This window comes from Rhagoletis zephyria, unplaced genomic scaffold (assembly GCF_001687245.7).
Source record: "Rhagoletis zephyria isolate East Lansing unplaced genomic scaffold, Rhagoletis_zephyria_1.1 Rzeph_scaffold_01209, whole genome shotgun sequence".
Taxonomy (NCBI): Eukaryota; Metazoa; Arthropoda; class Insecta; order Diptera; family Tephritidae; genus Rhagoletis; species Rhagoletis zephyria.
In genome coordinates, this window is record NW_016158293.1 from 94,767 (window position 1) to 118,781 (window position 24,015).

Consider the following 24,015-nt stretch of genomic DNA (forward strand, 5'->3'; position numbering starts at 1 on the left):
CTGATTCAATTCAATTCAATTTATTCGTTTAATATCTTAAAACTATCATTCTTACATTACTATTGCAGCACGCCGGGAATTCATGATGGTCCTTTTTACTTGCTTGTTACTTAGGGTCTTGAATACTCCACTCTGTGTGCGCGCTGCCCCTTCCTCAAGCGTGGGTAAGGGGTGTGAGTCCGTTGGTCCTTTGCAAAGGCTACAGCAAGCCTTGAGGGTTGTCTTATGTAGGCACTCGCGACTGGACCCTTTGACGTCGGGCGCCAGTTATACTATACCGCACTGAGCTTACTAAAAAAAATCTTTTTTGGCAGCTAGCCGATATTCACGTTTATTTCATTTGATGTCAAAATTAGGACTGAATACAATAATTACTAAAATCTAATCATATGCCTCAATTCCATTAGAGCTTCTGCGGCGGCGTCGCAGTCGAATGAAGTTGTGAAATANACAAGCCTTGAGGTTTGTCTTATGTAGGCACTCGCGACTGGACCCTTTGACGTTGGGCGCCAGTTATACTATACCGCACTGAGCTTACTAAAAAAAATCTTCTTTGGCAGCTAGCCGATATTCGCGTTTATTTCATTTGATGTCAAAATTAGGACTGAATACAATAATTACTAAAATCTAATCATATGCCTCAATTCCATTAGAGCTTCTGCGGCGGCGTCGCAGTCGAATGAAGTTGTGAAATATTTGGCCTTGGTTGCGAGTGTCCGATGACCAGACGTGATGTTATGAAGTTGTAAAACAGCTGCAGTGTCTGATGTCCAGACGTGATGTTATGAAGTTGTGAAACAGTTGCAGTGTCTGATGTCCAGACATGATGTCAGCAATTTTGTGATGCACGTGTGACTTGGAATGCAGCTGCATGGCGTGAGATAATTAGGGCGTTTCAGTGTTAGCTATGTTAACTTGCATAAACGGTGACAGCGAAGCAAGTTTAGAATTTTTATTTATGGGTTGGTTTTTTAGGAGTTTAAAATATTCATTAAGGAAGTGTGCTTGCTGAATTCTTCTGCATACTAGTTCAAGTGTGTCAGCTATTTCTTCGGGTGTGATAGAAGATCCACGCACCTTCGTGATGAAACGTTTTACATACGTGAAGATACGCAGAAATATGTTATAGCTGTTTATGTACTTGTTTTCTGCAATAATATCTACTTCACGTTCGACGACTAATACCACTCGTTGCCTGCGCTGCTCAGGAACATCTGGTTCAGCGGCTAATGACGATCTTGGCCACTCTCCTTGACCAAGCATCAAAAACGGAGGGCCCTGAAACCAGAGTTGATTTTTCCGGATGCAAGCCACTGTTGTGCCACGAGAAACAAGATCAGCGGGGTTTATTTCAGATGGTACATGATGCCATTTGTACTGGGATGTCAACTGTTGGATTTTGGAGACGCGATTGGCCACAAATACTGTCCACCGACTCGGCTCCCCTTGAATCCAACACAATGCAATCATTGAGTCGGTCCAGCAGTGAATGTTGTTCAAGTTAGGTGAAAATATTGCGACAACCGTAGGTAGACTAACTTGCTTCGTTGCTGCCACCCGAGATTTTGCACATAGCAGTGCGGACGATGTCTCTTTCTCCATGCGCGTCACAAGGTAAATGCAAGCGCCATAAGCTCTGGTACTAGCATCTACAAAAGCGTGGATTTCAGTTGTGTTAGTTATTGGAACATACCTTGGTATTTGAATGTTGTTAATGAGGCACAAATGATCCTGAAACGCGCGCCACTGAGTATAAATGTCTTGAGGCACGCTTTCGTCCCAATCTAGCTTCAGCTCCCACAGCTGTTGCATCAGGATTTTGCCAGAGACGATGAGAGGGTTGAGCAAACCAAGCGGATCAAACAAGGTAGCTATCTGTGATAATATGGAACGCTTGGTTGTTTTACGCGATACTGGTAGGCCATTGTAGCAGAAGAAAAAGTCAACTGTAGAAGGAGACCACCTTAGGCNACAAAAGCGTGGATTTCAGTTGTGTTATTTATTGGAACATACCTTGGTATTTGAATGTTGTTAATGAGGTACAAATGATCCTGAAACGCGCGCCACTGAGTATAAATGTCTTGAGGCACGCTTTCGTCCCAATCTAGCTTCAGCTCCCACAGCTGTTGCATCAGGATTTTGCCAGAGACGATGAGAGGGTTGAGCAAACCAAGCGGATCAAACAAGGTAGCTATCTGTGATAATATGGAACGCTTGGTTGTTTTACGCGATACTGGTAGGCCATTGTAGCAGAAGAAAAAGTCAACTGTAGAAGGAGACCACCTTAGGCCAAGAGTTTTTATGTAATCTGTGTCGCCTAGGTTGATGATTTCTTCTCTCTCATCTAATGGCACGTCATCAATGATATCCATGTTATTTGCAGCAAATTTGCGTAGAGGAAATCCCGCCCATTCAAGCATGGCCGTAACTTGCCGTTAGATTTCAATGACCGTGTCAACAGTAGAAGCTCCGGTCATTAGGTTATCAACGTAGAAGTCCTTGAGGGTAATGGCTGATCCTATTGGAAACTCCTCGGCCTACGTTTTAGCCGCTTCCAGCAGGAATTTCGTGGCAAGATAGGGCGCACAGCTCGTTCCATATGTAACCGTCTGCAACTGGTACATCTTCACAGGATCTTGTGGCGAATCGCGCCAAAAATACATTGCCATGGCGCATCAGCATTGTTAACCAGCACCTGCCGGTACATTTTTGCGATGTCGGCTATCAAAACGTATTTGTGACTTCGAAATCGAATTAGAATCGTGAAGATGTCATCTTGAAGCGTAGGGCCTACTCGAAGCATGTCGTTCAATGATTTTCCACTTGAAGTTTGGCACGACGCGTCAAACACAACGTGTAGTTTTGTGGTGCTGCTGTTAGTCTTCATAACACAATGATGGGGAATGAAATTTCTGCCTTGATTGCCGTTCTCGACAACTTTCATGTGCTGCATCTGCTCGTACTCATGTATAAACTCGCGATAACTCTTTAGAAGTGAGGGATTCTTTAGTAATTTGTATTCAAGCGCTACTAACCTTCGATACGCTATATCGTAAGATTGGCCTAGCGTGACTGGATCCTCCTTGAAAGGGAGGCGAACGATGAACTTGCCACTAACCGGGCACATTGTCGTAGTGAGCTTGAAGAATTTCTCGCAAGCCAGTTCGTTGTCTGAGAGAATTTTTTGTGGACTGTTGTAGCCTTCAATTGTCCAAAATCTCTCCACCAGATTATCAAATGGTAATTGATTGTCCACAGCTATGAACGTTTTATATGTAGGCAATGTTGACAACGATGTGAATGATGGAGATGAATTTGTAGTGTGCGATGAATCTGTTGGAGCTGTGCCGGAAACAATCCACCCTAATTTGGTCTTCTGAAGGATCGGAGACCTGATGTCACTCTTGGTCTGGCCCACAAGCAGCAAATCGAAAAAAAGTCCAGCACCGATGAGACAGTCGATGCTACCTGGTTCGCTAAACCTGTCATCAGCAAGCTTGATGTTTTTTGGAATTTGAAACACCTTTGAGTTAATACGGTTGTTAGGCTGATGTGATGTGATTGTCGGAATTATTGCTGCTTCCAGGTTTGAAGTATGCTCGGTGTGCAGTAATTTAATAGTATGATGTGTCTTTGTCGATGTGGCACCTAAGCCTACAACTTCAATGCTTCGCTTGGTACGAGGTAGACGTGGGTGTTGTGCAACATGCTCTGTGATGAAATTCATCTGTGACCCTGAGTCAAAAGTGCGCGAACAATGAGGGACGATCCCGATTAATTGCACAGGCGAATACGAGGCACGACCGTAAGTACTGAAATATTTCAACCTCTGTCAAGTTTTTGTTGTTGTGCACAAGTGTGGGGAAGACATTGTAGAAGTCCAACCACTGCGACTGCTTCCCGCTAAATTTCATTAACTGCAATTTCGGCAAATTGATGCGATGTGTGGGTTGGCGCTCCACATGTGTGCTGCTCATATGACTCAAAGGTTGGATTCTTTGCAGGTCTTCTATTTGGTCGAGAATTGCAGCCTTCGCCTCGACATAACTCTTTTCAAGAATCACACGATGATTTTCATCAAGCTCTTCTAATTGTGGTTGCAATGTGTCCAGCGCACTGTATTGGCGCTCTACCAAGTCCAATTTTGCCGTAAGTTGACGCAACGATGAAGTTTCTCCGCCGATAACACCGAGATGCAGCGAACGCAAGCGTGTTAAAAGATTTTCACGCTGATGAATTTTTATTCGTATGTTGCGTGGAATCCCTGTTGCTTTTCGCCCTGCTTCGCTGGCGTTGGATGATGCTACGGAGGCGCCATCATCCGCTTGGATTTTCTCAGATTCCATTATGCAAATTTTGTCCGAGATAAATGTTTAAAAAATTTTAATTTTCATGAACCGAATCTAATCCTCGAGATCCGGCTCGAAGGACCTTGGTGAATTGTAGAGCCTTTTCTACAATTGTAAATCGCTTAACCAAAGAAATCAAAAGATTTAAATATTTTTATTGGCGACGGCTTCAAATGTCGAGCTTTTTAGAGTAATTAATTCTTACAGCTAAATAGAATATGCATATAAGCAGAAAATTTAAAATATTTCCGTGGAAATGTCCTGCTATTTGACTTTGAATAAATTGAAGGTGAAATGTCGAATGATTCTTTGAAATAGCTACATTGTACCAGGGATGATAAATGAGTTTTTTAATTTTGTACGAAATGGCCAAAAAAATTGTACTAAATAAGCCGAGAAAGTACCAACATTTAAAAGACCATACATACATAGTTACATATACATATGGGGAAATCGAGAGCGCAAAACGACACTGAAATCTGCCCCTTTTTGCTGGAAAAATTTTACCTGCGAAAACTTACAAGTAAAAAAGTCTGTTGACCACAAACATGTGTTCGTGAATAAACAAAAGAAAGGAAGAAAAGTTCAGTTTAGTTAATTTACTATTAATCTCTAATTTTCTAATTTTTCAATTGTACCATATTTTTCCCAGAAATATACCAAAATTGATAATAACGCCGCAGAAAATTATCAATTGATAAAAAATAACCCACTTGTAGTTAGCATTTTTGTGGGATTTCTATAAAATATATAACTTGTAGTTGGCTACAAAAAGCTAACTTAAAACACGTGGACAAGTAATGCCGGGGTAATGAAGGAGATTGTTTTCTTTAAACGCGTTTCTATTTAAATATTCTGCACTTCGGAAATACTTTTTCGAATTGAGGACAAATAAAAGGAACATCGAAGTTTCATATTATCATTTTGGAGTTATGTCTGACGGAGTGGAATATGGGACCACCTGCAGCAGAATATGAAAACAAATATGAAATGTAATAAAATAAATAAAGTAAATAAAAATAAAAAAATAAAAAAAAATAAAAAAATAATTTGTTTTTCTTATTGATATTTTATGTCCAAAAGTAGTTAAATACAAGTTAGTTACATCAAATGCAGAGGTAACCACCCTTGACTAAATCTAATTCAGAGGTAACCACCCTTGACTATTTCGCGGCCATCGCTATAGAAATATAGTTAGCTTTCGTCAAACAAAATATACAGATAATAAGTGACTTTTAGCTCCTTCCTAATCAACATAAAGTAAGCTTATAGTTAGGTTAATTTCCGGCAGGGTATGCTGAAAGTTTCTGACCGAATTTGTCAGTTGATCGTTAAAACGAAAATGGGATAATTTTAAAGGCATATTTGTAGTTATATCTACTTAATTTTTGTGAAACAAGGGTGCTTGAGGGGAGATTCTTTTATTTTTGAACGCGTCATAATGTGGTATCAAAAAAACTTATTAATTCCGAGATAATTCATTTATATGTTAAAAACATTTTTCCTATACAAAAGTATTCAATAGTAAAAAAATTTCAAATTGGGGACAATGCACCAAGCGGATAACAAATTACCAAATACCTATTGCAAGTGTGAAAGTTATCAGCTGTTTCGAAGATGGCAAGTTTTTGCAAATTTTGCAAACTGCTCAGAATACAAAAATACTCCTATCAAATTTACCTATCAGAAAGTCAGAATGGCGTAAGTTGCACGTTTTTACTGGTTTTGCGTGATTATTTTATTCTCTGGATGCCAGTACTTACTGCAAAATTTTATGAATAGACCTATTATGACAGCAACTTTTTTTTTGAATTAAGTAAGAGTTTCGTTTTTAATAAACACCACGTATTTACTTAAATATGGTAGAAAAATAAGACTATATTTTTATGCACAAAAATTCAAAATTACAAGTAAATAGAGTGTGGTATTTCGGCATAATTGTGCTGCAGTAACGTATCTTGACAAAAATGTATCAAAAATGTCAATGTAGTACCAATGTACTTTTGGCTTCCAAAATGTACCAAAAAAGTACAATTGTACCATCAATTTCATCACTGAATTGTACAATGATAAGTGCAAAGAGTATGATGGAGAAGTTGTACTTGTACATACATACATAGGTATGTAAGTATGTGAGTATGTATGTATATACCCTGTAGGGAAACCGCGGACTAGTGAATCAAATTTCTAGTTCCGTACTAGGTCTTTATCGCCAAAAACGAACTAGTCCGATAGGAACTAGATCCCCACCAGTCCAAAATCGGCGAAAAGTGGTACTTTTAAAAAACTAATTTTTTTTCAGTTTTTATCACTAGAAATCTATATCTAAAGTGACGAATTTAGAACTGGTTCGGAACTATAGAAAAAGGGATGCAGAACGAACTAGATCTTATTTGTCGAATTTTGAACTAGTTCGGAACCTTCGAATAAGGGATGCAGCGGGGGGCTTGTTTACTTTACATAGATATGTGTTCGGCGGCTTTTTCGTTCAAATACGCTTCTATTATGTGCTTCGCAGATGCTTTTTCATAGCTTGGTAATACAAAACTAAAATTTGTGTTAACATTTCACCATCTTGGGACAGTCTGGAATCTAAGAAATAACAGCGAGCACCTCTGCAAACTCAACTACAGCTAAAGGTATGTAAACGTACATTTCTTACAATCATTCAAACAAATTTAATTTCAAATTGAAACACATTTCTTCCAAAATAACTTAAAATCGCACACACGGAAGAACCATAAAGATTGAAAAATCATAATACATTTTTCTTTCGTCTGTCGATTTCAGAACTGGTTCGGAACTATAGAATTTAGGACTAGTTCGGAACTGTCGAAAAAGGGATGCAGCGGGGGGGCAATTGACACTTCCTAGGACATCGCCATGTTAAATTCGCCAGTTGCTTGCATGCAAAAGAGATTTATCGCGAACCAGTACTGGGTCTAAATGTACTAGAAGCGCACCAGTTCAGAACTAGAGATTTTCCCCACAGGGTATGTACAAACATATGCACATGCATATGCATGGTAAATATGCTGCAGCGACACACAAAAACGGTGACGAATGTGCGAAAACAGTGGGGATAGAAAAAACTGGAGCTCCAACGATGACAATAGCTACATATGTAAGTCAGCGATGCTAGCGACGACAACAACAACTGCAAAGAGTTGATGTGTAATGAGTGCTTGCGATGAGGGTGTGTGAATGAAAATTCGATGATAGCGACGTTAACTGGAAATGCAGGTGCGGCGACGATGAATTAGTAAGGAGGGGCGTGAACAGTGGTGGTGAGTTAATCATATATTAAGTACATTGAGAAGATGACAATAAGAGATAATCTTTTGATTATAATTAAACATGCACTGAGAAATCGGCTGTCAGTATTTCAAACTTAAGATGACTACGCTTCGGTGCAATGTAAGTTCTAAAAATTTGGAAAAGGTGCAAACTACCGACTCTTGAATATGATATATATAGCTTTACTTTAATTTTTGATCTTCTACCACCTGTAATTTTACTTGCGCATACACATTTAACACTATTAAATTTCATTCGTACTCGAAAATTCGTTTACCGATAATTCGGTAATATACCTTTTAGTCAACATTTTAATGTGAATGTTGTATTTAATAAGCACACCAACTAAATAAGTTTTAAATTTGTAGCTTAAAATATGCAAACAGATTCTGACTCGAGCTCGGTTTCTACTGAAACTGAATGGGCTACAAGTTTTTTATTTTTTCTCAATTTTTATAAATTTTCTAGAAAGTTTGAGACTTCAACTCACATGTCTTTTGTTATAGAATTAACTATATTTTAATAAAAAAATTTAAATTAAGTAAGGAAATAAAACAAAAAATTCAAAACCTGTCAATACATTTTACTACTATTTTCCTGAGCACAGCTGTACATACATACGTAATACCTTTGATTTGTTTTAAAGTAATGAATTTTTATATTGATAATACTATATGTATTTAAAAGTCTATTGGTTATTTTTTGTTAAATTAATGCGCTGTTATTTGGTTGTTATATTTTAATAACAAAAATAAATAGGCTTAAAAATGAGCTGATTTTTATGACTTTGTACTGATTTTTGATCCCAACTGTACTGATTATGTCACTATAATATCTCGCCACCCTAGCTCCAATCATGATTTTGTGGTCGTCGCAAGGCATATCTTCGATTGCAGTCTTAAAGAACCTAACAAAAGCATTATGTCCACGAAAAAGTTCTTGCGATTCTCCAAAGATCTGGCATTTCATACCACGGTTAATCCCACAACTGTGGCTTTCTTGTTGTGTAAGATTCCCTATTAATTAGTCTGTAACCATCGGATACACCCTGTGGTGTATGAACTTGATATGTTGGATGGTTGATAATCTTATTATTGTCATGCACATACATACATTGTCAAATCCATTTTCACCTATTGTTTTTCTTCTGGATATTTCTGCTGTTCTGAATAAACGTGTTCGCAAAGGTGAAAGCTGATCTTTTTACTTAACATAATTTATGGTGCCTCCTGTGGGGAATGAACATTTTTAACCCAAATTGTTTTGACAGTTTATGCCAAAGAGGACACAATTGTTATCGGATTGTGGGGCATTGCATCGATATTTGTGGATTTGCTGGCGCACACGGTTTACGTCCAATTATCACATTGCTTCAGCACAATGACGGAAATAAATCTGAGGAAGTTTCATGCATCAGCAATTTCTCGCCTTATGGATCAGGTCCGAAAGGCAGGAACAGGTGAATTAGACTCCGCGAAGGCTGAGGAAATGCTGAAGTCCGCTAGTGGTCATTATGACCGCATGTTGCAGAATCACGAAACATTAATTCGCTCGGCCAAAGACGAGGAGCTTGAGGTAAATGCATCTTGGTGGCATTCCACTGAAGAAATGTATAACGAGTTATGTGCAAATCTTCTGCGTCTACGTAGAGTGCAAGTTAATCCTGGAGACTCCGTCATCCAGCGTAAGGGAGATTCGTCTATTGAGTTGAAACTCGAGCCATTAAATATTCCAACCTTTCACGGAGCGCTGCACAATTGGTTGGCCTTTAAGGACGCCTTTGAAACGTTAGTGCACAACTGGGATTTACCGCCAGCATATAAACTCGGTAAATTGCGTCAAGTTGTGCCATTAGCATCGGTTTCTCTGGTGAGTGGTCTGTATTCTGGAGGTTACGAGGAATTGTGGCGAGCATTAAAGGAGCGGTATGATAACTCCAAGCAGTTAGCAGAAGTACATGTGGCTCGCTTCCTCAACCTCACACCATTGTCGGAGGACTCTGAAAAGATGCTGCTGAATATCGTCGATGTAGAGTGCGAGTCCCTGCGTGCATTGACTGTTATGAAATTGCCAGTGAGTGAGTGGGACGCATTGACATTACCCATTATATTCTCGAAACTTCCATTTGTAACACAGCGTGAGTGATGCATGCACTGTTCTCCGACTGAGATAAGCAGCTTAACGGATTTATAGAAATTTCTCGAGAAGAGAGCGCACAGTCTTTCCACAGAGCTTGTACGTGTGCATCCCTGCTCTGAACAAGGGGTAGGACGTCAGCAAGGGCGATCGTCATCAGCGCGTGCTGTTAAATGCAATTTAGCGTCCGAGAATTATAAGTGTCCATACTGCCAGGGTGCTCACAAGATCATACGTTGTCCAAAAATATTAGATTTGCAACCAGAAAACCGATTTGAGGCCCTTAGAATGTCTGGTCTGTGCTTTAATTGTTTAGGGCAAGGGCATTTATCCAACCAGTGCTCTTCAGGTGGATGCCATAAGTGCGGACGCAAACACAACACAATTTTCTGCCGTGATTCTCCAAACGCTGCAGCAGCTGCGGCATCGAAGCCCGCCTTGCCTGCCACTTCCAATCCCCCATCATCGCAGGTTAAGTCATCAACGCCCACATCAAGGTAGGCCTGCCATACTCAAGGTGGGTGTAGTGTTAATACTATTTACTATTGTACTTTGTTCATTTTTGTACTTTGTTATTTTTGAAATTATTGAATTAAGTTCTTTTTCAATTTATGTAAATCAAAAAGAAAATTTTTGATTACCTCAGAATTTTTTTCTCCTTTGAAATAAAAAAATATTTAAATTTAAATTAAGTTTATATAAAAATAAAATTTTTAAATACGCTACAATTGGCGACCCTGCCAGGAGAAATATAAGAAATTACATTAAGCTGATATATTGATTTTGTACACTTGGTTTGTTGCTCCGCGGTACTAGTCCACAGATGATGAGATGTTACACCAAAATGTTGAAGTGCAATGCGTCGCAATAGTCAGCAGTGAAAAAGAGTAGCACCATTGCGAGCAGCTGGCATATTCCAACACGCACTACTACCACCACCGTTATCACCACAACTTGAATCACAGCAGCCGCAACATCAGGAAGCAATATTCCCATTGCTTTTTGTTGAAGATCAGCAATCACAATTAGTAGAGCAACAACAACAACAGCTTCAAACGCACCAATGCGCATTCAACGACACTAACACAATTGCCGATATCATTGATGCATCTGAATTAGAAACTATTTTAAGTGCTGATATTGCATCAACCAGTTAACAACAACCACATAACCAGCAGCAGCAGCAACGTTCTCAATATCAAGAACAGCAACCGGAAAGTTTGAGCGGTGCTCAATGCTCCTCTTTGAGCGTAATAGGAGAAGTTCCAGCTGGTAGTAGCGCATTAACAGAACGAAACAAAACATCTCCAACATCACTGCCATTGCTGCTGCAGGAGGAAGAAGACGAAGAAGCGGACACAGGCAACGAGGCTAGAGCATCGAAGTCACCCGCAGCAGTAGCGGCATCAGCAGCGACCGCAGCAGTAGCGCTAACATCAACAACAATCTTAGTTTTACTGGTGAGCTGTATTGTTCTCATATTTTTAATATATATATATATATACTATTTTTATTAAAAATTAAAAGAATTTAATTGTTATTTATTAAATATTACATATATAATATTTAATTTTTTAATTGTAAACTTCCCTTTTCTGAGGTCTTTTGATATTTGCTCAAATTCAAATAATCAAAATGTTTCGTTCACCACAACATGATACACATACATCTACACGAGATAATTTAAATGAAACTCTTATTGATTTACAAAATAGTACGTTTAACGAACAGTTAACAAATCCGTATGTCGATCGAAATAGTAATGAGATTTGTGCTACATCGGTCAAACTACCACAATTCTGGACAAGTTGTCCGGAAGCGTGGTTTATTCATGCGGAAATGCAGTTTAGTACCAAAAATATTACACAAGAAACAACAAAGTATGAACATACAATTACTGCACTTCCGCAAGAAGTTATAATAACGATTTTAGACTTTATTCAAAATCCGCCCGAAAATAATAAATTTACTGCACTTAAGAAAATTTTAATTGAAAGGCATTCATTAAGTGAGAATGCGAAATTAGACAAAATTTTATCGGATACTGAAATGGGTGATCGTAAGCCCTCGGAATTTTATCGGTCACTTGTACTGCTTTCGGGTTCCAATTTTAGTCAAGAAATTCTTAAGAAACTTTGGATGAGGAAGTTACCGAAGAACCTAAGTGTGATTTTAGCTAGTTCTAATTCAAGCAGTATTAGTGAATTGACGAAATTGGCTGATAATGTTTGGGAGGTTATTAGCAAAAGCGAGATAGCTTCAGTTAATGATTTTCAAAATTCAAAAGGTGAAAATGCAGTCATGGCTAATTTGGTTAACACTACTTCTCTTATTTTTAAAAATTTTGAAAAACTTTCTTTGGAATTATGTGAAATGAGGAGGGAAATGAATCAAAATTATTCAAGGTCACGTTCAGTGAATAGGAATCGTTTTAGGAGCCCTTTTAGATATCGATCAAAATCACGCGACAATCCGAATTGGTTATGTAGATATCATTATAAATTTGGAAACAAGGCTAAAAAATGTGAACAACCATGTGCATTTTCGAAAAATAATAGTCCAACAAACTAAAGTCGTCCGTTGTTGCGGCGACAAACAACGGGAATTTGGACATTTCCACACGTCGCCTTTTTATATTTGATAAAACAAACAAACTAAATTTTTTAATTGATAGCGGAGCAGAAATTTCGGTACTTCCAGTTTCTAAATTTTCGAATACTAGGAAATCTTCAGATATAATTTTAACGGCAGCTAACGGCTCAACTATTTTTACATACGGGAAGAAACTTTTGAATATTAATTTGGGTTTAAGGCGTGAGTTCCTTTTTACATTTTTGATTGCTGATATTGCGAAGCCGATTATAGGAGCTGATTTTTTGTGTAAATATGGACTTCTTATTGATATTAAAAACAAGTGTTTAGTAGATCCGTTAACAAATCTATCAGTTAATACAATTTCGTACTTTTGCAATGTCCCTCTTCCAAAAATTTTTTTAGTAGATGATCAATATACAAAATTATTGAAGGAATTTCCTTCCCTTATTTCTGAGCCAGATTACTCAAAACCGGTTAAGCATACAACGGTTCACAGACTTGTCACTGAAGGAAACCTTCCTTTTTCTAAGCCAAGGCGCTTAGATCCTATCAAATTTAAAGTAGCTAAAACTGAATTCGATTTTTTGGTAAAAACAGGGATTTGTAGACCATCAAATTCATCCGTGGCATCTCCGCTTCATTTAGTACCAAAGAAAGAAGTTAATGACTGGCGTCCTTGTGGTGATTTTAGAAGACTTAATAATGTGACTGTACCGGATCGTTATCCTTTGCCTCATATTCACGATTTTAATATGAACCTTAGGAATAAAAATATATTTTCAAAGTTAGATTTAGTTAGAGCGTATCACCAAATTCCAATGGCAGAAGAAGACATTTTTAAAACGGCGATTACTACTCCTTTCGGTATGTTTGAGTTCACCCGAATGCCTTTCGGGCTGAGGAACTCAGCGCAAACGTTTCAGAGATTCATCAACGAAGTAGTAGGTAAATTAGATTTTGTTTTCGCGTATATTGATGATCTACTGGTTGCAAGTGAGAGTGAAGAACAACATTTAAAGGATCTACGGGTACTTTTCGAACGTTTGTCTGAGTATGGTTTGAACGTCAAACCAAGCAAATGCATTTTTGGTGTTCCAAGTATAGATTTTTTAGGACATTGTTTATCTGAGGCAGGGATACAGCCTTCTGTAAACAGAGTAGAAGCGATTCGCAATTTTGAACGACCGAAGTCAATAAAACAAGCGCAAAAGTTTATTGGTATGGTTAACTATTACCATAGATATATTTCAAAATTAGCTGAGTTTACTGGAGTTATATATGATTTAATTAATAAAACAAGTAAAAAGCGAGACAAAATTTTGGTTTGGGATGACAAATCCATTAAAGCTTTTGAATGCATTAAAGAGAAGTTTGCATCTAAGATTTTGCTAAATCATTTTAGTAAAGATGCAAAATTGTCTTTAACGGTAGATGCATCCAATACAGCAATTGGTGGTGTCATACAGCAGCATTTCAATAATAAGTCTGAACCACTTGCGTTCTTTTCAAAGAAACTCCCTCCAGCAGAAATGAAATATAGTGCTTTTGACAGGGAACTTTTAGCAATTTATTTGAATATTAAACATTTTCGGTATTTATTAGAAGGAAGACAGTTTACGGTTTTTACTGACCACAAACCCTTGATTTTTGTTCTAAATTCCAAAACTGAGCGTAGTCCAAGACAGACAAGGCATCTTGAGTTTATTGCACAGTTTACTAGTGACATACAGTATATTAAAGGACAGACCAACATTGTAGCTGACACGTTATCTCGTGCGTTTGAAATAGATGTGATTAAAAATTCAGAACTTAATTTTAAAATTTTACAGAGTGAACAGCAACAGGACAGTGAACTTAATAAACTTATTTCTGGACAAACGTTTCAAAATCTTAATTTAATTAAAATTCCTATTCTAAATTTTAATATTTGGTGTGAAGTGTCAGGAGAAAGTCCTAGACCTTTCGTTCCAAATAATTTGCGCAGGACAGTGTTCGATATGTTACATGGAATTGCTCATCCTGGTACCAAGGCTACACGCCGATTAATTGTGAAGAAGTATTATTGGCCTTGTATGAACAAGGAGATAAACATATGGTCAAAAGGATGTATAAGTTGCCAGAAATCTAAAGTTTATCGTCACACAAAATCTCCTGTGAGCACAATTCCAATTCCGAAGAGCAGATTTGAACATATACATTTAGATATTGTTGGACCGCTTCCTGTTTCAAGAGGTTACCGCTACATTTTAACAATTATGGATAGATTTACTCGTTGGCCGGAAGCATATGCTGTAAAGGATATCTCTGCACAGACAGTTGCAAATAAATTTTTTAATGAATATGTTTCGCGTTTCGGTGTGCCTTTAGAAATCACGACGGATCAGGGTACTCAATTTACGTCCAAATTATTTTCGGAACTTACTAAATTACTTGGTAGTCATCATATCACAACTTCTTCCTATCATCCTCAAAGTAATGGTATTGTGGAACGATTCCATAGACAATTGAAAACTTCAATTTTGGCTAGGAATGGAACTAGAGATTGGTACGATGAGCTACCGATTATTCTTCTTGGTTTGCGTTCAGTGTACAAAGAAGATATTGCAGCCACTCCAGCTGAAATGCTTTTTGGCCAAAATTTGCGTCTACCTGGAGAACTTGTTGTGCCAACTACAGAAAATGTTACTTCCGCCGAAATTTTAGGAAGTTTACGGGAACGTTTTAAAAACTTTAATTCAAATTTAAAACATCACAAAAATTCCGATTCAGGAATTTATGTTCCAAAAGATTTACAAACTTGCAAATTTGTTTTTATTCGCATTGTTAACAAGCATTCTCTTCAACATCCTTATGAAGGGCCTTACAGAGTTATTGAAAAAGACAAAAAATACTTTAAGGTAGATGTGAATAAGGAAATTAAAATTATTTCGATTGACAGACTAAAGCCAGCAATAGTTGAAATAACAGAACCACATAACACTAACAACCATATAGTTTCAACAACGACTAAAAAGAAACAAGTTACTTTCAATTTGTATAATAATAACTCTCTGGAAGGGGGAGTATTGTAGTGTTAATACTATTTACTATTGTACTTTGTTCATTTTTGTACTTTGTTATTTTTGAAATTATTGAATTAAGTTCTTTTTCAATTTATGTAAATCAAAAAGAAAATTTTTGATTACTTCAGAATTTTTTTCTTCTTTGAAATAAAAAATACGTTAAATTTAAATTAAGTTTATATAAAAATAAAATTTTTAAATACGCTACAGTGGGCATACCACGCTCCTGGCAACAGCATGTACGTACATTTCCGGCACTAACTCAGGAAAATGTTTAGCTCGGATCTTATGCGATCCCGGATCACAAGTAAGCTTTATATCAGAAAGTTTTGCTAACAGTCTAAATCTTTACAGAAGTGTGTGCGACGTCTTGGTGGAAAGTATTGGCGCCTTCTCATGTACGCGCACGAAGGGTGTGGTAGAAATTACGATTGAATCAACACATTCTGACTTCGCAATGGCGATTCAAGCATTAGTTATCACGTCGATTACCTCGGTCAGTCCGGCAGCGCAGATTGACGTGAAACGGTATAACCACTTGGCTGGTCTGCACATGGCAGATCTAAATCGTGGTACACCAGGCAGTGTTGCCAACTTTTAATTTTCAAAAAGCACCAAAAACTTGGAAAAAAGCGTTTTACCACACTGAAAGCATCAAATGGTTTTGAATCAATGGATGCTTTTTTCATAACAGCTTGTATGTATTTAACAAAATGGAATCACAACAAACGAAAATCATTCCCTAAGTAGAAATGAGCAAAAAAAATTTATGTTTTCATTATATAACTTCAAATATCGCCAAAAACCGTGATTTTTGCACTTTGAGGTTAGGATATCTCAAAGTTCTAGTGCTAGAGCAATTGTGAGGCCAGATTTGGATTCAGCACCAAGAAACGATGTGTTTTACTCAGGAGGTATAAAAATAAAATTGTTTACAAATAATTAGAAAAAAAGGAATTACTTAACTTACTCGCATATCTACTAGCATTTTCAACGAGAATAGAATTGAACAAGGTGAATTTGCAAGCTCAGCTTTTTATCAATCATGGATGTATTTAAGTGCATTTAAATTTGTAGATTTTTGTAAATTCAGTGCTGCCACAACTTTAAATATTCAAAAATTACTTCAGGTTTTAACTATATCGGAGTAATTTTAGTTCAGAAAAAAACACTAAAAACGGCACTCGGCACTAAATAATTTTTTTGGCGTTTTAATTTTCAAAAAGCACTAAATCTAGTGCTTAAAGCACCAAGTTGGCAACTATGATACCAGGCGTCGTCGACCTATTATTAGGGGCCGATTTTTGGGGTCTCATCTTGGAAGGAGACATCATTCGTGGTGGGCAGAACGAACCTCATGCTCAACTTACTTGGGTTAGGTCATCTTTGGTTCAACATCCGCAGCCAACAAAGACATACCTAGCTTGCAGTCATATCGTGCCCAGATTTTGGAAGATAGTCGTTTAGATTCGATTTTGAGTAACTTCTGGAAGCTGGAAGATGAGCCTGCGGGCGCTGAGACTGTTGATGACGAGAGCGAGTTGATATTTTCGAAGACAAACACGCGTACTCCGGAGGGCCGCTACGTGGTACGCCTCCAGCGTTGCCATTTTAGCCGTTTTCCGGCTAGATTTAGCCGGTTTTGATAGCAACTAGCCGGAGAAAATTCGATCTAGCCGGCAGCCGATTTGTTAGCCGGTTTGTAAAAAAAAAGTAAACAAGTTGTTCGAAAGCAATAATGCAGACCCAATGAAGATTTTTAATGAACTCAATGTTTTACTTTCGCATCTATGCTCCCTAGTGGTTATTAGCGCGGACACATTTGATCCTATATGCTCCCCGTTGGAACCATACCTTGCTCCATTTCCTCAGTTTTATCACAATTTTGAAGAGTATTTAAAAACAATAGTAAGCACAAACGCTTTTAACCACGAAGCCGAGAAAATAATTCGAGAAAATGGTCGCTATTTTATTATCACTTTAATAAAGGAATTACGCCAACGCCTCCCTACAAATATTGCCACACTACAAAAAATTGACTTTTTTCGGTTGGAAATGCATTAAGAGTAATTAAACCAAAAGTATTTGTTCAACTACAGCAACAAAAACACAAATATAATGCCGACGAAATAACATCCATAGAGATGCAATGGCAACGGTTAACGTCACATACCTGGAGTAATTTAGACTCAACTGTAAAATTTTGGGCCGAAGTTTATCAATTTCGAAATGCCCTAGGAGAAAACCCTTTTGCTGACCTTTGCAACCTAGTTTTTAGTTTTCTTGTTTTGCCTATAAGTAATGCAGAAGTAGAGCGAATATTTAGTTCAATGAATATAATAAAAACTAAGCAAAGAAATCCAATGTGCGTTAAAACGTTAAACGCTATTTTATATATAAGATACGGTTTAAAACGTGAAGAAAAATGCTGCCATAATTTTACTGTAGATGACGATCTCTTAAAATTAATGAATTCAGGTGATATATACAATAGTGATTCATTTGATGATGAGGAATATACACTCGATATAAATTAATGGTGTTAACTAGTCTTTCGTTTCTTGCGATTTATTTAAATAAAGCATGTGAATTTTCACTAAAACATTTTAGCCGTTTTTTGCCAGAGTCTATGTGAAATTTCACTAAAACATTTTAGCCGTTTTTAGCCGCTTTTTTTTGCCAATCTAGCCGGTCGGCCCAAAAAGTTCTGGCAACACTGTACGCCTCCCGATACGGGGTGATGCCTCAGCGCACAGCACATGGAACCCGTGGATAACCCAGGTGATCACTTCCGTATATATTACATTCCGCATCATGCGTTGACAGAGAAATTCCGCGTCGTTATTAACGCATCTGCGCGAACTTCTAATGGCGTCCCGCTTAACGAAATACAATTGGTGGGACCCAGTCTTCAAGACCCTTTGATTAACATTATACTTCGCTTTCGGAGATACCCCGTCGCTCTTACGGCGGATGTGGAAAAGATATTTCGTCAAGTTTTGGTAGCTCCAGAAGACCGAGATCTACAACGAATTCTTTGGCGAGAAGCACCGGCCGAGGACATAAGAGTATATCGTCTTAAAACTGTGACATATGGAATGACATGCAGCCCGTACAATGCGGTACGCTTATTAAATCAGTGCGCGATAGACAACTACAAACGGGTGAGTGATCATAATCAGGCCATAACCGCACGTAACACCATACTGTCTTCATTTTGCGTGGACGATTTTCTCACAAGCTGTGCTGATACTCAGGAAGCAATTACTTTGGCGAATGCGGTGGATACGATTCTATAATCTGGATGCTTCAAACTACGTAAGTGGAATTCGAACAAATCAATGGTTCTTCAGCATTTCATTGACTCCCCATTACCTGCGGAGCGAGACATCGACGCCCCGTGCTGGGTCTACGTTGGGATCCAGTTACAGACGATTTGCTCTTTAAGGTCGCGGTAAACCAACATAGCGGTCTGCTGACTAAGCGACAGGTGTTAAGCGAAGTAGCCCAACTATTCCACCCAACGGGGTTTTTGGCACCGGTAGTGATTTCCGGAAAAATTTTCATCCAGACGCTTTTGTTGGCGGGTATTTCTTGGGATGAACCCCTCCCCAGCGACCTATATGAATCTTGGATTAAATTTCGCAGTATTCTTCCTACACTCAATAGCGTGTACCTCGATGGCTGGGTATGAATGCAACCGAACGTACGACACTCTGTGGATTTTGCGATGCCAGTCCGAAGGACTACGCTGCGGTGGTGTATTCGCATACCAATTAGGCTGATGTCTTTTCGCGCGTAGCTCTCTTCACCGCACGGACTAAAGTTGCACCGTTAAGGGGTGCTACAATACCCAGACTTGAACTGTGTGCAGCACTTTTATTGGCAAAAACGATTTCCGACAATTGCCCTCTGCTGGATGCGCAAGCAACCCTCAATCCGCAAACCCTATGTTGCTAACCGGGTCCGTCAAATACAGGAATCCACCGCCATCGATCATTGGCACTACCTACGGTCGGCACGGAATCCGGCTGATTGCGTAAGCCGTAGTTTAACCTCATCAGAGGTTATGGTCCATGATTTATGGTGGGAAGGCACGGCTTGGTTGCGGGAGAAGCAAACATTGTTTTATCCAGAACCGGTATTAAGGGACGATGAGCGCACCACTGTACAAAGTGAGGAGAAGGTTCAAATATCTACCTTTATTATTTCGCTACCGCTCCAGCTTACGACTCGGCTCTTGGATGGCCGAATTATACCCCTAGCACAACGGTTTAGCTCATTGAAGAAACTCGTTCGAACTAGAGCTTTAATTCGGCGTTGGTTACCAAAGCAACGGCAGTTCCGACAAGGCGTAGTAACCACCCCGGAGATGGACGCTGCCTTACAAGCGCTGATACGTATCGATCAATCCACAGCTTTCTCCAAGGATATAAGCTGTTTACGTGAGAGAATAACGCTGCCCAACTTTAGTCCATTGGTACCATTCAATCCCAATTTGGATGATTATGATATCGTTAGAGTCGGCGGCCGCATTAAAAATTCGGCATTGTTAGAATCGCAACGTCACCCGATAATATTGCCGAAGGTGAGCGATTTGGTTGGACTTCTTATACGGAAAGTTCACATGGAAACACTCCACGGCGGTGCTCAGTTAATGCTGCAGACTCTCCGTTATAGATATTGGATTTTGCATGCACGGCTAGCTGTCAAAAGCTTAATACATAAATGTGTTATTTGTAGAAGGCCTTGTGTACCTTCACTCAACAAATGGATTCACTGCCCCGACAAAGAGTCACAGGTAAGCGGCCGTTCATTTCATCTGGCGTTGATTACTGTGGTCCTTTCACACTTAGGATTGGGACGAAGCGATCCCGTTGCACAGTAAAAACATATTTGGCAATTTTCGTCTGTATGGCAACCAAGGCCGTGCATATCGAGGTGGTAGACGATCTCTCATCAATTGCCTTCTTAGATGCATTCACACGCTTCATTAGTAGGCGTGGTCCCTGCCTTGATCTGTATAGTGACAATGCTACAACGTTTGTTGGTGCTAACTGTTTTTTTTTGAAGGAAGACCTGGCTGCCTGGCAGAATCGGCAAAATCAACAATCCCTCGCGAACCTTGGGACTCGCTGGCATTTTATTACACCCAGTGCCCCTCATCAAGGTGGGCTGTGGGAGGCGGCGGTAAAATCCGCGAAACGGCATCTGGTGCGGCTTATTGGTACCGAGGTGATGTGGTATACGCAGTTGCAAACTCTAGCGGCCCGCATTGAGGCGTGCCTGAATCCGCGCCCACTCATTCTGCAATATGATGACCCTGAGGACAAATATGCTCTAACCCCAGCGGACTTTCTCATTGGAGCCCCGCTCCTGGCAATACCAGAACTGGAGCTGGGGGAAGTTCCAGTAAATCATTTGAAACATTGGCAGTGGTTTCGACGCATTCATCAACAGTTCTGGCGCAGGCGGAGTGATGAGTATTTGTCAACACTGCAAACTAGGAGCAAGTGGCGACAACGGGCGGAAAACGTTCAAGTTGGTGACATTATATTGGTCAAGCATGAGAACCTACCCCCTACCCACTGGAGACTTGGGCGCATCACGGAGGTTCATGTTGGTAGCGATGGCTTGGCGAGTAACGTAACGTTGAATACGGCGCATGGGCCGTGCAGCCGGGCAGTGCAAAAACTTTGCCTTTTGCTACACCCTGATGATATCGAAGCTGAAGCTTCGACCGGGCAGGATGTGTAAGATTCTCTATTAATTAGTCTGTAACCATCGGATACACCATGTGGTGTATGAACTTGATATGTTGGTTGGTTGATAACCTTATTATTGTCATTCACAAACATTCTCAAATCCTTTTATTATTGTCATTCACATACATTCATTGTCAAATCCATTTTCACCTATTGTTTTTCTTCTGGATTTTTCTGCTGTTCTGAATAAACGTGTTCGCAAAGGTGTAAGCTGATCTTTTTACCTAAAACTTGTATTTGATATTGTAAGGGAGTTCATTGGCAAAAAATGACGAAAAGTTCAAATTAAGCTTCAACGAATACAAAGTACTTAATTTATTATTAATTTAATTTTAATTTAACGAATGAGGTAGATAATTGACAATTAAGATGATTTTTAACAACGTTTTATAATTATCTTATCTAATGACATTTTTATTAATCAATACTTTCAATTAATTAAGAACTAGGCTATGAACAATATTTCTCGTTAATCTTTCTTTCGTTAAAGCAAACTGATTCGATGGTTTTCCAACACGTGAGCATGCAACATACAGCTGCCCATGGGAGAAACACGGATTCTCTAAGTCCAAGTCACAAATAGCCATTGTCCGTCCTTGCGGCTTATTTACTGTCATCGTGAAAGTTTGGGTATCGGAAATTGTAACCTCTTGATTCTATGATTATGATGGTATCATATTTAGGCATTCGACATAACAAGACGTATTCTCCTTTAAACTTTCCAGTCAATATCATTGCTTCAAGTATACTTCCGGTAATTCTTTTGATGACCAATCGTGTACCGTTGCATCACTTTGGTGAATTTAAGTTACCCAAAAGAATGACTGGTGTCGATTGACTTAAAATCCATCAGATTGCCTGGCAACAAATTTTGTATATGACAGTTAAGTTCGTCAACATCGGTATTTTTTGCTGCTAAAATTACACGATTACTGAGCCTATTATGGTCCAAGTAATTAATATCTGGAAATACTTTCTCAATTATTTCGTTTTTTGAATGAACAAGAGAGCAGAAATTGTCTGGTAGTTCGATACATAGTGTATTCATCTAATGCTTCATATATTCATAGTTCTGCGCAAAAATACTTCCTTTTCCTGAAACACAGAAAGGATGCAGTTCTATTTTACCGTTACTAATATATAGTAATTGATTTGAAAATAATCGCGCCAATGGATCATTATGCAATTGTATTCGCATGATTATGTCAATCGAATTGTTTCAACGCTTTTCCATAAAAATGATTGTTTCAAACATGCGTGATCTCATAAGCATAACACAATGGAAGTGTATGCGCAGTGGTTTAGTTAGGTATTTAGATTTAAGAACTTTCGTAAAAGTAAAGATCGCTACTTTATAACGTATGATTCGCTAAGGGAAATTAAATGGGTTCACTTCGATTGGACTGGCATCTTGGATCAAGTTTTAAATATCTGCATGCACTTAAATCAGGGTATGCAAAAACTCCTATATATAATAACAAAAAGAGATTTCAACCAAAAGTCGCAATCTGCTCGTTATATGTTACAACTTCAATTACCGGAAAAAGGTATCCTATATGTTAATACAGGCAATAAGCTACCTACGTACCAAATTTGTAGCAAATCGAAAAAAGTATTCTGCATGTTAACCTTGGAAAAGCTACCCACAAGCAAATCGAACCATAAATAGGATTTTTTCGAATAGATCCGTCTCTGGTCCATTTCCCGGGAACAAGGTATCCTATGTATTAACTTAAGCAAAAGCAAACCACACCATAAATAACATATTTTGGAATAGATCAGTCCCTGGTCCACTTCCCTGAAAAAGGGTATTCTATATGGTAACCTAGGCAAAAAGCTACCCACGTACCAGATTTCAAGGAAATTAAACCATAAATACGATTTTTTCGAATAGATCCGTCCCTGTTTCACTTCCCGGAAAAAAGGTATCCTATCGGATACAGCAAAATTTGGCACTGAATCAATAGATATGACGTAAATGATGTGTTTCTAGCCGTTTCCATTTGAAATATTTCTTTAAAAATATTCAAATATAGTTTGCAAACCGCACCGATTTCAAATTGCAGGATTTGCATTTCATGCAAATCGAACCATAAATAACTTCCTGGAAAAAAAGTGTGCTATAATATGACCAATGCAATAAGCTATCTACGTACAAAATTTCAAGCGAATCGGATCGGTCAGTTTCGGAGTTTATCGTGGACAACAACGTGATACGATAATAAAATATAATAGATTTCTGTTCTAATTTTACTATAGCCGTGATAGAAGAATATGGGTGTTATGGAATGAAATCTTATACAGCCCGATTCTGAATACTCCCGGGGAGTTTGTTCTCCGGGAATTGGTATCTCCCGAGAAAGAAATCCTCAAATAATTAACTCCCAGGGAGAAGCATCTTCTCTGAAAATTTGGGAGGAGGAAATTCGAAATTCGAAAAAGCTGTTTGACACTTTTTTACAGCTCAACTCCGCCATTTAATATAAAAAATCCTAAGGGAATTTTTATTCATGATAGGAGGAAAGGGAAAAGAGAGAAAACTCCCAGGGAGTTTCTGTTCCGGATCGGCCTGATAGTTTTTTTTTGGCACAGCAGAAGTTTTTATTCACATTACAAAAAAACTTCCATATATTATATAATAGTAGAAATAATATCTATAGTAATAGAAGCCATCTAATCTTTTACAAATAATAACTCTAATATTATTTTACAGCATGTTTTTAATACTTCAAATCATCTATTAACATAAATGCATTTTCCAATACAATTATCATACATTTTATTTTTGATGAAGTTTTGTCATTGCAAAAG

At 38.4% G+C, this 24,015-nt stretch overlaps 1 protein-coding gene and 1 long non-coding RNA gene across 2 annotated transcripts; both read left to right on the forward strand.

Moving 5' to 3' along the window:
* Positions 1 to 10,984: 10,984 nt before the first annotated feature.
* Positions 10,985 to 23,736, forward strand: LOC108363180 (uncharacterized). Its single transcript, XR_001847577.1, has 3 exons — positions 10,985 to 11,242; positions 16,297 to 16,301; positions 23,725 to 23,736. It is a non-coding gene; the product is annotated as an uncharacterized LOC108363180 (long non-coding RNA).
* On the forward strand, positions 11,312 to 15,274 carry LOC108363179 (uncharacterized). The gene is made up of 2 exons (XM_017616460.1): positions 11,312 to 11,670; positions 14,456 to 15,274. The coding sequence occupies exons 1-2, from the start codon at positions 11,418 to 11,420 to the stop codon at positions 14,503 to 14,505; spliced, it is 303 nt and encodes a 100-aa protein (XP_017471949.1). The 5' UTR covers positions 11,312 to 11,417; the 3' UTR covers positions 14,506 to 15,274.
* Positions 23,737 to 24,015: the final 279 nt, after the last annotated feature.

What these genes read in the sequence shown, in the direction of transcription:
- LOC108363179 (XM_017616460.1), top strand. Translation starts at nt 11,418, where the DNA reads ATGTTTCGTTCACCACAACATGATACACATACATCTACACGAGATAAT. An exon ending in AGAAACAACAAAGTATGAAC is followed by an intron (nt 11,671 to 14,455) that starts ATACAATTACTG and finishes CCTTGTATGAAC; the next exon opens with AAGGAGATAAACATATGGTC.